The sequence below is a fragment of the Ambystoma mexicanum genome, chromosome 7q (assembly GCF_040938575.1).
Source record: "Ambystoma mexicanum isolate Mex_15411 chromosome 7q, UKY_AmexF1_1, whole genome shotgun sequence".
Classification (NCBI taxonomy): domain Eukaryota; kingdom Metazoa; phylum Chordata; class Amphibia; order Caudata; family Ambystomatidae; genus Ambystoma; species Ambystoma mexicanum.
This window is the reverse complement of record NC_090941.1, coordinates 284352030-284367518: the sequence shown is the minus strand read 5'-3', so window position 1 is coordinate 284367518 and position 15489 is coordinate 284352030. Positions and strand designations below refer to the sequence as shown.

The following is a 15489-nucleotide window of genomic DNA, read 5'->3' as shown; positions in this document are numbered from 1 at the left end:
TAGATTAAATGAGTGACCTATGTTTGGTGTCACATGCCTTTGTAACTGTTTAAATGTCATAGTTTTAAACTTAGAATCAGCCTTCTAGCTGCATATGTGAAAATGTTTAGTTTTATTTGAATGCAGAAACTGGGGAACAGAAATGACAGCTTAAAGAGATTCCAATTTGCCTGGCAACTACCCCCATCAGGAGTGAAACTTGAGTCACAGCTGTGTTCCCAGGCCTAGCTGCCCTTTTGCTGCTCACACTAAGGATATGCCATCTATCTGATAATTGAATTACCTGTGCTCTGCAGGAGAGTGAACAATGCAACTCCCTTCACCCAGGCAGAGGGTTTATTGAGAGGATCATAAATGGCTTCCTCTTGAACAATGAGCCTCTCCTGACTCAGGCAAAGGTTTTATTACAGCAGTCGTAAAATGTAGCTTCCTCTTGGCAGAAGCTGGGAGGAGCACTGCCTGTGAGAGCAAGCTGGCTTGGCAGAACTGGATAAACCAGTATTTCTACCTTGTGCTGAGAGGAAACCACACCCCTTTGGAGCCAGAACATAACTCTAAAAAGATGAATAACTCATAGAGCAGACATGTGAAAATTTTATAAATGATACCATAATTCTTGTGATTTTTCTGCCCACATTTTAAGAGGTTTTTCGACCCGGTGGCGTGTTCAGGGGGGTTTTAGCGGAAAAGAGGATATTACTCTAAATGTATGCATGTTAAAAATCTGAAACTTCATCAGTTAATGTCCATACTCCCTGCACACATGTATGTAAAGTTTGGTCAATGTCAGAAAGTGAAAAATCAGTTAAAAAGTCAATTATGTGCCATTTCTGAATGCAAGCTCTTAGAAACAGCAGATTTGGACAGAGACATGGCTAAATTCAGCCACACCATGTATATGTAATTTCAAGCAACTGTGTAACTGTGAAATATGTCTTTTATTATCAAATATAGAATGTGTGCAATCTGACAGAGGAGTGTCCTATCTGCAAGCCATAAAATGACATCCCTCTGACTCACAGTTCATTCCCCAATCAAATGATAAATGGAAGTTTGACCAATTAGAAGCTGAGAGAGAGGTAGGGTCAGTGATGCTAGAACACACCCACATTCTAAACACATAAAAGCAGACAGACAGGACAGATAGGGACCTTCAATTCCATCTGCCGCTGGAAGCTCTGCCGGAAAAATCCATACTTACCTCCATCAAACCTCCAGAGAGCCAAACTAGAGACTTCAATCTATCCAGAACTAGAGACCCAGACCAGAGAACCAGAGAGAGCTGACCCAGATCACTGGGAAGTGCAGAGACCAGAGGCGAGTTTAAAACCTGACCAGATCCATGGCGAGGCCCATTTCACTCAAGAATATAGTGTGAGTACATAGCAAAACTGTGCAGAACCAATCTCTTAGTTAAAATAATATAATTCAATCTATTTAATCTAAGTATAACTGCCTCCTAACTGTCACCTGTCATTTGTAAAGCTGTCACTTGTCATTTCCTAGTTGCAAGCTGCACTTGTCTTTTTGAACTTTAAAATTTCAAATCTGAAAAACGACCTTCACAAAATCGCTCATATCTCCGCAACCGTTTGTGCTAGAGACTTGCAATAACTTTCATCTGAAAGGTTAGAATCGTGGCATTCCTACCCCTTATAGTTTTACCGCAATCGCGGAACACGCATTCGCGAATTTTACCGCGATTTGCAAATTTCTTCACATGTAAAAACTGCTGCTGCTTGCCTTCCATTTGCCAGAAATTCGTTTAACCTGCTAACTATCCCTGCCTCATTGCTAGTGTGAGCCTGGACTAATATTAACTAGATACCACTCACCCTGAACCTCTGAAAGGGAATTAAAAGCATTTCCAGCATATTTCTCATCCATTGCTAGCACATATCAAAGCATTTTGCCTGTGTTTTCAAAACTCCTATCTGTTTTCTGTAGTGTAAGCTTGCTGGGGTGAACTGATTTACATTGATTGCATTTCTGAGAACTGTGTGTTTTCCTTCCATTTCCTTGCCTTGCATCAAGGGGGGGGAGGGGATTGCCAGAGAAAAGTGATTACATTGTTTGGTTGAAATCATATTGAGTATTTTCTGTACTGCATTCATTGAATATTGCATCCACCTGAGCTTACATAAAGCATCCTCTACCACATTATACTTTTGTTCCTATTTACCAGTGTGCTACCTTATCCATTTCATGTCAACTCATTAGTGATTATAAGAAGTGTGCTAGTGCCAGATTCTCCGTTGTTGATCTTTATCATATCAGATTAAGTGTGCTATTCAATTATTAATTTATTATAAGGTGTGATATATACATCTCTTGTTTAAATTATCAAATAAACCTTTTAACTTGCAAAACAGAACTACTTCTTGGCTCAGTGGGGTCAGGGGGATTCCAAGAGAGGGGTGTTATATAGGGGTAGTCATCCAGAACGCATGAACTGGACATAAAGATATATCAATAAGGGTTTTCATTCAGTATTATAGACTAGGCGTTGACTTAGCTGTAGTGTTGAATTGAATCCTCTTACAACAGTTACTCTGACACTTCTTCGAAAAGGGACCCCCTTTACCTGCTAGAGGGAGGCTTTCCTGGTGTTGCCTTTTTCACATCTAAACTTTCTGTAGCCTGTGCCATTTTAACCAACATCGTCCCCTTAATTGCAGGTGTAATTTCAGCGCCCTGCCCCTTTCCAGCACCATGCAACCTTTCTCCATTCACACTGTTTCTAAGGCATCAATTTTTCGTGGCTGTGGTCCGACACCACTTCTGACATGTTTAGCATTACACTTTTTCAGCCTCTGCTGCCAAAATCATTTTTGTTCCCTTGGTCAACATTTTTGATTAAGCCTCGGATGACGGTGTTCTCACTTCTGCCCTTATTTTTGTTGTTTTAAAACGCCAAGTACTTTCTCACATAATTTCTTTTTCATCTTTGGGTATGAGGAAGTAGTTTTCAGGAGCACTGAGAAAGGACACATTGTGTGGGAACAAAGTAATTCACTGAATGAGTGTCTTTAAAACAGTTTCATTATTTGGAAGTCATAAAGCACCATAAAGCTTGCAATTTCTTGGAAATCGCATCCTCTAGCTATTAAATGAGCTGTTTTGGTGGCATTTTTTTCAGATCTACAGAACTTTATATCTTACGTGACCTAGTGCCTTTTCTTCTGTCGTCAGTGCCCTGGGTTGAACCAACATTTAATCAAGGGATGAAAAGATGAAGAGCATTAAAACATGTCTGAGTGCATGTCGCTGATGATGGCAATACATTCTCTTAAGAGTGGATTCATTCTTAGACAATGCTCAAAACATGGACCGTCTTGTAAGACTTAAACATGAGTGTTCCAGAGTAGATGCTCCAGTTTATGGTGAGCAAAAATCAAATGGAAAACAAATCCACTGATACTTGTATTACAAAACAAACACTATGCAAGATTGCCTATACATTATACAAACAAGTGCCCCCTTTTTGTCCAAGCTTATTTTATTCTTTAAAACCACACTTCCAGAGAAAAATAAGCAATATATGAAGTGTGTGTTTTAAGAAAATTTACATTAGAGCGAAAAGTACCACTATAAAAAAGAAAAAAGTGCTTAATTTGTAAAACAGAAATCTAAATAGGAAGTGGAGTATGTTTGCACTTATATCCTTTGATACAGTAGGTACAAAATTAAATAATAAATTCACTGCATACCTGTTTTTTTTTCAGTGCTTCACTTGTGTCCAACGTAATAGGTAATGATTTTTGGAGTGCCTTTAAAGCTGCAGGATTGTAGACAGTCTTGGTCAGGCCAGTCGACGTGGATAATACCTAGGGGCAAATGGGAGACATCTTTTTACATTGTTAAGGTCTAAAAGCAATAAGCAGTACTGGTGGGAATAATGGCAGGCAAGCTTGCCCAACATTACAGACGGGATACTTCCAGATATAGTTCTATCACATGAATTAATACACACAATTTAATATACACAGCTGCAGATTAGGTGGTTTAAGCTACACTTTAGCAGAATATCAGGAGAGAGTGATATCCTCTACAACAAAACAGTTTTCATTTGAATTAAGTTGTATGCTGCACGATAGAGTGCAAAAAGGAGACTGTATACTTACTACAATTCTTTTGATTTGATTTACAATATTAAAAATCAAGATAAACTAAAATGACCATCTAATCTTCACCAAACAAATCTTCACCAAACTTTGCCAAAAAAGTATATGGGGCCTGCTGAATTGTTGGGTGAGGTTTCGTGGGGGTGGGCAAAGTTATAGGAAGGGTCCCAACATTTTGTTTTTCCATACACTAAATTGGGAAAACTTTGTGCACGGCTACAGGTCAAACGGATTTTAACCAAATTTGCAGCAGGAGCGGGGGGCTTGGTTCAGAAAGTGTGCTTTTGTGTGTCTGGTGGAAATCAAACCAGTACTTTTGTTGCAAAGAACAGAAATGTAGGTCTCAAAAAATGTGCGATAGCTGGCTCCGCTCGGCGCACCCATTTCCCTGTTCGCTCCGCGGACAGAAGGCTATTGGATTGCAGTACACCGTGATATCAGCGAACATTGGATGCAGCCAGTGGTTGGCTGGAGGGAAGCGTGCTGTGCGTCAACATTTTTGGGAAATGTCACCATGGTGCATCAGAGGACAGTACGGGGCCGAAGGGTCTGACAAACATACTTTATGCCATGTGGTGGTGGGAAGAAGGAAAGGAAAGAGTGTGGGGGAGTGAGAAGTAGCTCAGCTGAGATACGTGGTTATGTGGTGGACGAAGATGGTGGTGTGGCTGCACTATCCGTGCGTACTGCACCAATTTGCCCGTCCCTGAACAGCAGGATGTTTGGTGAATGCAGGCAGCCTTCGGTACGGCACGATAGCTTGTGACGCAACTTCTTACTGTGGTAACTGGTGGCAGCTGAATTGCAGAATGGGAGTGCATTGCACATGATATAAACATTGTAACATAGCACGTGCTGTGTTGCGTGTGGAAAACCCTTAGCCCCTTCTACGCATGGCTATAGGCCCTGACCGACAACTGCGAGCCCTGGTCGCAATTAGCTTTGACATTGTTGCAGTGCGTTTGTGGTTTGTCAACAATGCATACATTGTTGGTTCGATGGCTGGAGATGGTGCAGTGCCAAGTCCTGCAGTGTGCACACTGGGTGCAGTGTTGGAATACTGTCAGTATAGAAGAGGGTAGGGTTCAAGTGCATCTTGTATGTGCTTCGATACTGCCATGTGTCAACTGGGTGCAATGTTCTAATAGTGTATGCATAGAAGTGGATAGGGTTGAAGTGCATATTTTATAGGCTTGGGTAGTGTCCATTGCACGGAGTGCTCACTACTGTACTGCACTGAGAAGTATTGGTGTTGTGGACTGAATAGACTGTTGGGAGCAGGGCCACTATTGTGCACAATCTTTTGGGGTTCGGTTTACATTAACAACATAGTATGTTAATAAAAATGGGTAGGGGTGGCAGAGGCTGTGTTATGTTTGTACAATCTGCCAACTGTTGCATGTTTCCATTTATAGCTGTATCACAGTGTGGCGGTTGGGTAGTAGTGCCAGTGGCTGTGGTACGTTTGTGGATTCTGGTACTTGTTCACATGTTGGCATGCATGGTTGCATTACGTTGCGGTGGGTGTCTCCAAGGCCTAGACTCTTGGGTGCATGGCCAAAGGCCACACCCACCGCAGCAATGCAGTTTGGACTCTGCATCAGTCAGAGGGTGGTGACCTGTAAAGAATGGTTGTGGAGCACATTTTAGACTTCAAAGAGCACCAGAAGTGAGCTGACTGGTGGCAGCTGAATTGCAGAAGGGGAGTGCATTGAACATGATATAAACATTGTAAAATAGCTGGTGCTATGCTGTGTTGCATGTGGTAAGCCTGTAGCCCCTTCCATGCATGGCTGGAGGCCTTGCACCGACAACTTTGGGCCCTGGTTGCAAGTAGGTTGGACATTGCTACCTTGTGCGTGTGTGTGTGTGGTTTGTCAACATTGCATACATTGTTGGTTCGATGGCTGGAGATGGTGCAGTGCCAAGTCCTGCATGTGCACACTGGGTGCAGTGGTGGAATACTGTCCGTATAGTAGAGGGTACGGTTGAAGTGGATGCAATATGTGCTTGGGTCTTCTGCATTGCACAGATTACTAAATGTTGTACTGCACTCTGCACTATTGCTTGTATGCAGTCACTTCGTACAGTCGTCAATGCATGGGTGGAGAAGCTGCAGTAAGCCGTCCTGCAGCGTGTCCACTGGGTGCAGTGTTGCAATAGTGGCCATCCAGAAGAGTGAAAGGTTGCACTGGTTCTTATATGTGCTTGGGTAGTCTACATGGCGCAGATTAGTAAGTGTTGTAGTGCAGTATTGGTGCTATGCACTTACTAGAGTGTTGGGAGCAGGAGCAATGATGTCAACATTGTGTCGTTTGGTTGCCAGTAATAGAATTCTTTGTGAATGGAAGTGGGTAGTGGTGCCAAACTGTGGTATGTTTGTGGATTATGGTAACTAGAACATGTCTGCTTGCATCCCTCTATTATGGTGCAGCGGTTGGGTGGAAGTGCCTATGTTGCCTTTGTGAATTCTGGCACATGGCTACATGTTCACCTGCATGGCTCTGTTATGTTGTGGTGGGTGTGGGCAAGGCCTAGACTCTTGGGTGCATGGCCGAAGGCCGCAGGCCATGCACCCAAGAGCCTAGGCCTTCACCACAGTCACCACAACATAATGCAGTCATGCAGTTTTAACTCTACATGTCTTCGAAGTTGGGGACCTTGACACAATGATTATTTTATTTATATAGCGCTCCCGACCCAGAGGTAAAAGGGCGCTTTTAGACCGGTTACAAAAACGATATTTATATATATAATTTGCAGTTATACATTTGTGCCATATGTACAGTATATACTGTTTGCATTGTTATAGTTAGAGTAAGTCAGTGTCATCAGGCGTAAGAGATAGACAATGGTAGAATTAGTTTTTCTCCAGTAACCAGCCAATGACTTGTTTCCTGAAGGGTTGAAATTATTCAATCGATTTAATGTTAAGTGGTAAGGTATTCCAGAGATGAGAGGCCAGGACGGTGAAGCTAGAACCTCCAGCTCTTTTTAAGGTAAATCTGGGCACTGTAAGGCAGAGCGTATTGGACGATCTGGTAACTCTAGTAGCCGATTTCAGGGTGAATTTGTTAGTGAGATGGGGTGGGGCTAGATGGTTTAAGGCTTTGTGGGTGAGGCATATGGTTTTTAGGTCAATTTTTTGTTGTAGAGAGCCATTTACAGGATATTCTAGTGGTGGAGATGTGCTCTCGCCTGGGGATGTTTAAAGCTGCTCGTAGCGCGTTATTTTGGAGTACCTGTAGTTTGTTGATTACAGATTGGTTGGCACCTAGGTAAAGGCTATTGCAATAGTCCAGTTCGGACTGTATGAGAGCCCTAGCCAGCGTTATGGAGGACATTGTAGACTTTGTAGAACAGCAGAAGTGAGCTGCTATGCGTACATTACCATATGGTGTAGGTCATTCATGTGTTGCACATTAGGGGGTCAAATGTGACCATTTCCGTTTGCTAGGATTTGCCCTTTATAAGAGCCTTCCTATGTTGCGTTGGATGCATGGCTGGAGCCCTTGCACCGACAAGTATGTCCACTAGTTGGAAGTAGGATTGACATTGTTGGTTTGTGTGTGGTTTGGCTGCATTGCATACATTGTTGACTCCATGGGAGTGGTGATTGTTTGAACATCTTACAGTTGTCAGTGCATGGCTGGAGATGCTGCAGTGAGCAGTCCTGCAGCGTATCCACTGGGTGCAGTGTTGGAATACTGTCCGTATAGCAGAGGGTACGGTTAAAGCGGATTTTATATGTGCTTGGGTAGTCTGCATTGCGCAGATTATTAAGTGTTGTACGGCACTCTTCAGTATTGCTTGTATGCAGTTACTAGAGTGTTGGGAGCAGGATCAATGTTGTGAACATTTTGTGATTTGGTTGGCAGTAATAGAATGCTGTGTGAATGGCAGTGCGTAGGGTGCCAAACAGTGTGGGATGTTTGTGGATTACAGTAACTGAAACATGCTTGCATGCATCGCTGTATTATGGGGCGGCAGTGGAGTAGAAGTGCTGGTGCCTACGTTGCCTTTGTAAATTCTGGAATCTGGCTACATGTTAGCCTGCATGGCTCTGTTATCTTGTTGTGGGTGTGGGCAAGGGCTAGACTGTTGGATGCATGGCAAAAGGCCGTAGGACGTAGGCCATGCATCGAAGAGCCTAGGCCTTCACCACAGCCACCACAACATAATGCAGGCCTACAGTTGTAACTCTGTATGTATTTTAAGTTGGTGACTTTTACATAATGGTTGTGGAGGACATTGTAGACTTGGTAGAACAGCAGAAGTGAGCTGCTATACTTACATTAGCATATGGTGTAGATCATTGCACCTGTTGCACATTAGGGAGCCACATGTGACCATTTGCATTTGCAATGGTTAGGCCCTTATAAGACCCTTGCTTTAGGAAGTGCTTTGAGATATTGCGTCATGAAAAGAAGTGCTCAGCATCAAAAATATAAAAGATGGACAATGTACACAGCCAGCTACATACCGTTCAGCACACTCAACGCAACGTTATGCAGCCATGCATGCAAATATGTGGCCAGGGTGCAAGCGAGGAGGCTCAATTGCAGATGGGGAGTGAATTGCACATGACCTGAGCATTTAAATATAGGGTGTACTATGGTGTGTTGTGTGGTGAGGGCCTAGTGCCTTGGAAGCATGACTGGAGTAGAAAGGGAAGAAGGACTGTACCTGTCTTGCTGGGGCACGGCCCTCGCTGTAGCTGGGAAACCGCACGTGCCACATCCTGTCCTCCTAAGCATGGTGGCCATGGAAATGGAACTGAGAATTACCCAATAGGGTATCGAGGGTCTCTCTAACAGGAAGGGCTGATGCCATTTTTCACCCATTAGTCTGTGTAGTGAGGGTGGCAGGCAGAGACGGAGAGAGGTGCTAATAGTGGGTGATACCTTTGTGCAAGATCTGTACAGGTATGCCGTGCAAAGAGGCATGGCTGCTAATTTTGAGTTGGAAGGAGTGGAGGCTTTCTGGGGCACTGTCTATGAGGGCAGTTTCGGCGGTATGGTTGACCTTTGCAGATGTGTGGCCTCTGTCGTTACTGTTGATGTTGTAGTGCTGCATTATCGAGCTCTACATTTGGGGTACATGTCGTGTGGACATTTGCTCAGTCCCCTAAAGAAGTTGATGGAAGTGATACAGATTTTTCCCACTGCCAAGGTGGTATTCTCAAGCATTCCACCAAGAGGAGCATGGGACCATGCCGGTGTACTTTGTCCCCAGCCAGAGGTCGGAAAGTGTTTCATTAACAGAAGTTTGCGTCAATTTATGTCCACTGCTGGGATGTTCTCCACCGACTATGGCATCATTACTGAGCGACATTTGCACTGGTTCCATGCAAATGGCATTTGTTTGACCAACATTGGCAATGCTGTTATGATTTACACTGTGCAAATAGTGTTGAAGACAATCCTGTAACAATGTAAGAGGCAGACAAAATAGAAACTCGGATAAGAGCAAAAACAAAAAAGGTTCTTTGTAAGCATAAAAAAGAAAAAAAAACTTTTCAGAGGGACCACTAAAGATCCAATCCCCTAACCTGTTTCACACTTCTTCCCCCCCACCCCTCCACACACACAACCTTCCTAGTATAACTCTGCGGATTCCGTGGAACTTTCAGGATTACACGTGCCACATCCTGCCCTTTTCAGGATGGTCGCCATGGAAATGGGAGTGTGGAGGCTAAGGGATTGCTCAATAAGGTTTCTGGTTGTGTTGTGTAGGGAAAACCTGTGGCAGAATGTCTCCTTGTACAGAGAAATGCACACAGATATGGTGGAAGTGTGCAAGGTAAAGGGCAGGAATCCTATTTGTATGCATGCACTGTATGTACTTGTTTGAAGTTGCTAACATACACAGTGTTGCTTTTGTGCGATCATTTTTCATAAGTTGGTAGTAAGTGGGGTGCTGCGGAAAATAATTCTGTGAAGTGTACAAGGTAAGTGGCAGGTATCCTGTTATAAATGCAATGTGTGATTGATATTAAGTGATATTGTATGATATGCCATTTATAATGCGCATAAACACAAGCTTTGGAAGGCGCAATGAGGCAAGGGAGGGGGAACAGAGGGGAGACGGAGACAAGAAACTTACTAGGGCAGGTGTCACTCAGATTGCCCAAGTGCATGGGGGAGGGGGTGTTAGGGAGAATTCTCTTCTAAGGCTAACTTCCCTTACCTATAGAGTCCCCAAGCAGCTTTGCTGGATTTGAAGTTTTTTTTTTCTCCTGCTAAGAGTAACACTAGTTTTTTCCCCACTCTTAGACAGATTGCTAGTGTGTGTTTTAGGCCAAATTGTGGGCTTCTGGTCTATGGGGTTTTTCTCACCCTCATAGGAATCATCTTTAACATGTGTGTTACACAGCACCCTCAGTGCAGCAGTACCACAGGGGTGTCGTAGCTCCACCCCCTTGACTGACTACTGTCTCCCAGGGCATGTAAAGTCCCCATTGACTTTACTAGTCAATAATTATGAACTAAACTAGCACAACCCATCTTACTATGGAAGTACTGGAATGGGTTAATAGTTTTTCCCTAGTGTTCATTTTCAAGGGGGTACCATACAGTCCCTCTCTCCAAAGTTTCTGGCTGGTGGCAGTGGTTACTACTGTAAATATTCGACCGTGAATATTTCCCTATGGGATTTTCCCATTGTTCGAGGCTACCACTTTTACTGACAGCCTCTAACATACCTCCGGTTTATTTTAATATTAACTTTACTCCGGTAGGTTTTTATTGCCAGAACTTTGATAATATTTCTTTCCCGTGTCTTCTTCTGAAATCCTAACCCAGGTCGGGGGATCCTTTGTTCGTCTTTTTGGCGGGCTCCTGCACAGAAGCCTTCCTTTCGGCACCACCGAGTCTGGGGTAGACAGGATGTGTGGGAGGGGGAATAGGCACCCTGGACAGGGTTACCTAGGCAACCCAAGTTGCACTCTGCCCTGATAGGTTGGGGGGTTATCCCGCCAGGATATCCACCCCACTGTGTGAGTGACAGCTAGGCTGTATGGATGGGGGTCTTGCTGCATAAAAGCAGGGTCCTGAGGACTGGTGGACAAGATGTCGCCACTGGAACTAAGAAGCCGAAGGAGAGAAGCCGAAGAGGAGAGAAGTCAAAGGCATCTGCAACGACAACCACTGGTGAAGCCCTGCTGCAGATCCTCACCACTTTTCTCCAAAGAATCAAGAAGATCTTTGCCTGCAAGAGTCTTCTTCCCTTGAGCTTGTGGGGTCAACCAGTTCGCCAATCGCCTTCCAGGACCTGCCTTGGTCGAATCCCCAGTGCCAAGCACTAGGAGACCAGATAGCCAGGCACCCGTCCACCACGACCGCGATTTAAAGGAACGTACCTTTTATTCTGTTTTGGCAGCACCGCGGCTGGTTTCATCCCTGGGCAGTGCAGTAATTCGAACCTTCCTCCATGATGAGAGCCTCTCTTCCTCTGCTGGATCTCCCGAACTGCAGGAACTACTGCCACCACAGGAGCCGCTTCCACTTGCAAGGTACATTGTTCCACCAGGCCTCCCGTTTCGTTGGGTATTGCTAAAGGTGTTTTAAATCCTTTACTTACCTTCTGGGCTGGCCACCTTTTCGTCTAACATTATCCTTCAACGTCCTGCAACTGCCTTTTCAATCGTTTAACAAAGACTTGACTGTAGCTACTAAAACATTTTGAACCTAGACACTTTGCCTTGTATCACTGACTCTGGCACAAGTCTCTTGACTCTGGCTAAATCGGTTACAACTGCCTTCTCTAGATTATTTCTCTTCAAGAAATGTGTTGGTGCACCTAAAAATCTTATAACCACCTTTCCTTCACCTTTATATATTGCTGAAGTGCCATTTTGCTTGGTTTTCACTAAAGTACTTTTCTGCCTTGCTTAACTTGTTCACAATCCAATTGGGAAGTGTTGCTGGGGTGTTGTATGAGTCTAAACCTGTATAACTTGTTATTTCCCTACCTCTGAAGAAATTGCTAAGAGTGCCATTTCTGCTTAGTTAACACTGCCGTTTTGCTCAGTTTTCACTCTTGCTCAAACTTGTCTACAGTTTAAATAAGGAATTGTGTATACTTTTCCTGACTGTTTTGACTTACTTTAAATAATAGTGATTTGTGTGTGAACATCAGAGTGTGTCAAATACATATATATATTATTTTTGATACAAAGCTTTGGTCAGTGTTTCCTTGTTCCATAGTACTGTAATCCTATTGTATAAACCCTGAATACTGCTCATCTCCCTCTTGAGATAAGTCGGACTGCTTAGCCACAGCTACGAACTAAATCTTTGTGGTACAGACTGATACCAAAAGGGATCTATTGCATATGCCTGTAGTGTTAAGGGAACTGCACAGGATTCTGCCTAACAGGGAGGAGAAAGTGCAGTACATGGGAAGAAAAAATGACAATAAGTAAAAATATGGCCCGATGGTGGCAGTTGCAAGGATAACTGCAGACATCTGGTGGTGGTGAAACTGTTAGGGATACAGAAAACAGTCCCCAAGTGCGGGGTTTGCCAGAAAGCCAGTGCAGGTGTGCGACTCGCGGGGGGAGGTGGCCTGGGGCTGAGATCACAGGGTGGCCAGGTAACCAGTGCAGAATCAGTTTCAGCCAGGAAGTCGGCAGGGGAGAGGATGAGAAAAAGCAGAGGCAAAAAGAAGGGCTTTGAGGTGATTCCAGAACCAGCGATGGTTCTCCTCAAGTTTCAGGGAGGCTGTTGCAGAGGGAGGCCCCAACCGAAGAAAGATCTACCACCAACTAGTTGCTTGCAGAAGCCAGTGACCATGAGGGAGTTGGAGGCAGATGACGGAAGAGCTCGAGCACAGAGATATTTAGGAAGTGAGAGTTTCAAGTATTGCAGCCCCAAGGACCAGAAAGCCTTGTGCATAATGCAGAGGGCTTTGACATTTTTCCTCGCAGCTACTGAGAGCCAGTGCAGACATTTCAGTACCAGAGAGATACGATCCCTGGGCTTGAGGCCAAGGACAAGGCACACAGCCCTCTTCTTGATGAGTTGCAGAGAGTGAAGCAGGCAGATTTAGAACAAGGCTGTTGCAATAGTCCAGCCTAGAGAACACCACAGCTGTGGAGACTGAGCTTTTCAGACTTTGCTTTAGGTTGGTAAAATACATTCAGTGCTGGTTTTGGTGGCATATTTTTACGATTCATGCAGGAGATGGGTTAGTGCAGAAAAGTATTTGTACTATTGTCGAAAGGAAAGAAGTGTGTTCGTTTCTGTTTCCATATTACAATTAGTGATATGGGTAAGTGAAACATTGCAAGCATATACAATGGAAGTGCCACTGGATGGGAACAAAAAAAAACAGCAAGCTTTTTAACAACGTAATGGACGCTCAATGGCAGATACCGTGCGCACAGGAACTGCTAACGGAGCTGTAAACATACTGCAGAAAAAGTATCCATACCTCCACTTTGTGGTGATGGGTGCTCATGTGGATATATGTTGATGCACAAATCTTGCATTCATTTACTGAACTGTCTACTGGACGTGCTTTCCAATGATACGACACTTGGAGGCTGAATGTGTAACGTACATATGAAGTGTTGTACAGAAGTGACAGTCTTAGATGCTAACGTCTTGGATGCCATTGGTGGATGCGTGTGTGACTATTTAACGGTATCCAATGAGGTAAAGATGGAATAAAAATTATGGAAAGGGAAGAAGGACTGCTCCTGCTTTACTGGGGCGTGACCCTCGCGGTACTTGGGGGAGTGTGCGTGCCACATTCTGCACTTCTCATCATGCTGGCCAACGTAATTGGGACTGTGGGGATTGTCCAATCAGGTGCTCGGGGTGTGCGTCACAGGAATATTGTTTTTCATTACTCTGTGTAGTGAGGCTGGCAGAAACAGAGAGACACAGTTTTCATCGTGGGTGATGCCTTTGTGCTAGATCTGTTCCAGTATGCCGTTGAAAGAGGCTTTATGGCCATTTTGATTTGGAGGGAGTGGAGGCTTTCTGGTGCGGCGCCGATGTCTGCAGTTTCGACGTTGTGCTTGCAGAATGTCGACGAGTAGCCACTTACGCTACTGTACATGTTGTGGTCGTGCACTATGGAGCTTTCCATTTGGGCCCATGGATTTTTCACGTGTGTACCGTCAACTGAAGAAGTTGATGAAAGCAGTGAAGAGCATTTTTCCCACTGCGAAGGTGCTTTTCTCATGTATACCACCAAGAATAGTATGAGACTATTCCAATGAATGTTGTCAGCAGCCAGAGTTCAAAAGGGGTCTTATCAACAGAACGATGTGTGACTTGAGTGCTGCTGGGATGTTCTCCTGTGAGAATGACAACATTGGGTCTCGATAGGAGCACCATTTCAATTCAAATGGCATGTCTTTCACAACCAGTGTCAAGGAAATTTTGTTTTATAATCTACAGGCTGCACTGAAGACACTATTGTAAGAATATGAGGTGAACTACAAAAAACAAACAATTATAAAAACCAGAAAAAAGTGGTTTGTCTATGGAAGCACCTTTAAAATAAATTCCTTTTTTTCAGAGCCACCACTACATACGAAATCCCCTACCCTGGTTCAAATTTGTTGCCCCAATCCCGTGCGCACAGCGCAATAATTCAACGGACATTGCAATAGTTGCAGGGTTGCACGTGTCACATCTGGCACTTTTGCAGATGGCGCCCATCGAAATGGTCCTGTGGAGGCTACCGGGTTGTTCAATAAGGTCTCTGGGTGTGGTGTGTACGTACAGACTGTGGTACACAGTATATTTGGTGACAAAAATGCAGAAGGTGCAGTTATGACTGTTTCACGAGCCACCGCGTACGGTTTTTGGGGGAGTTCTGAATACATTGCTTGAAAGTGACTGGAAAACACTATGCAGTGACTGCTCATTTTGGATTCTATCATGCGCATTTGTACTGGTATGTGTCTGCGTAATGCGATAAATTATGCAGGAGATCGGAAACATAAGCACGACCTGGGCAAGTGCCTCCTTCATCGCAAACGGCACTGAAACTCCGGTAACATGTCGTGAACTTTTCCCTCCACAATGAAGAATAATATTGTCGGCATGATCGCGCGTCACCACACAAAGATAAACCGAAATCAGTCACTTCATTGCAGATGAGTGAGTTTCAGTGCCATTTGCGATGAAGGAGGCACTTGCCCAGGTCATGCGTATGTTTCCGATGTCCTGCTTAATTTTTTATCCCATTACACAGAAACAGATGTGGCTGTGTTATTTTTCATTTGGTCTGGCCAAAATTCCTTGCTGCCCTTCTTGGAAGTACAGGAAGAATTTTTGCAGTAGGTGTTGCGCACTTAAACGCTTCAAAACATAGCAACATGGAAAAAAACTCTTTACAGCCAGTC

General features: G+C 44.1%; 1 protein-coding gene across 1 annotated transcript in view; it reads right to left on the bottom strand.

Annotated features, from left to right (window-relative positions):
• RBM26 (RNA binding motif protein 26) overlaps window positions 1-15489 on the bottom strand; it is a 1704516-nt gene that overhangs the window by 711122 nt on the left and 977905 nt on the right. Inside the window, exon 16 of the mRNA XM_069639899.1 lies at window positions 3711-3827. Within this exon, the coding sequence (XP_069496000.1) occupies window positions 3711-3827 (117 nt within the window). The remainder of the gene's footprint in view (window positions 1-3710; window positions 3828-15489) is intronic.